Source organism: Eimeria mitis, genomic scaffold (assembly GCF_000499745.2).
Source record: "Eimeria mitis Houghton genomic scaffold, Emh_scaff1858, whole genome shotgun sequence".
Classification (NCBI taxonomy): Eukaryota; Apicomplexa; class Conoidasida; order Eucoccidiorida; family Eimeriidae; genus Eimeria; species Eimeria mitis.
In genome coordinates this window covers 1,262-1,646 of record NW_013570180.1, presented here as the reverse complement: position 1 = coordinate 1,646, position 385 = coordinate 1,262, and the positions used below count along the sequence as shown (strand labels likewise).

General features: G+C 56.9%; 1 protein-coding gene across 1 annotated transcript in view; it reads right to left on the bottom strand.

Annotated features, from left to right (window-relative positions):
• Positions 1 to 385, bottom strand: part of EMH_0044650 (3-demethylubiquinone-9 3-methyltransferase, putative) — a gene marked incomplete at both ends in the record, with an annotated part of 9,843 nt that overhangs the window by 8,354 nt on the left and 1,104 nt on the right. Inside the window, one exon of the mRNA XM_013495986.1 lies at positions 60 to 127. Within this exon, the coding sequence (XP_013351440.1) occupies positions 60 to 127 (68 nt within the window). The remainder of the gene's footprint in view (positions 1 to 59; positions 128 to 385) is intronic.

Below are 385 nucleotides of genomic sequence, written 5' to 3'. Positions count from 1 at the left end.
TAAACCCTAAACCCTAAACCCTAAACCCTAGCTGTATACATAGAAGGGCCTCCCCGCACCCTGTGGTGCATCCATCCCCCACCAGGAGCACTACTAGCAGCAGCAGCAGGCAAAGCAGCAGCAACATCTGCAGCAGGAACATCAGCAACAGCAGCAGCAACAGCAGCAACATCCGCAACAGCAGCAGCAGCAGCAGCAGCAGCAAGAGCAGCAGCATGTGTATGTATGTTGTGCTGCAGCACTACAGTACAGCAGCAAACCCCCGCACAGTTTATATGCTGTTGACTTGGGCTCTTCTTTCGGCTCTCGCTGCAACGGCAGCAGCCTCATACCGAGGCAGCCGCTGCTGCTGCTGGGGCCGGGGGACCCTGCTGCTGCAAAAGCT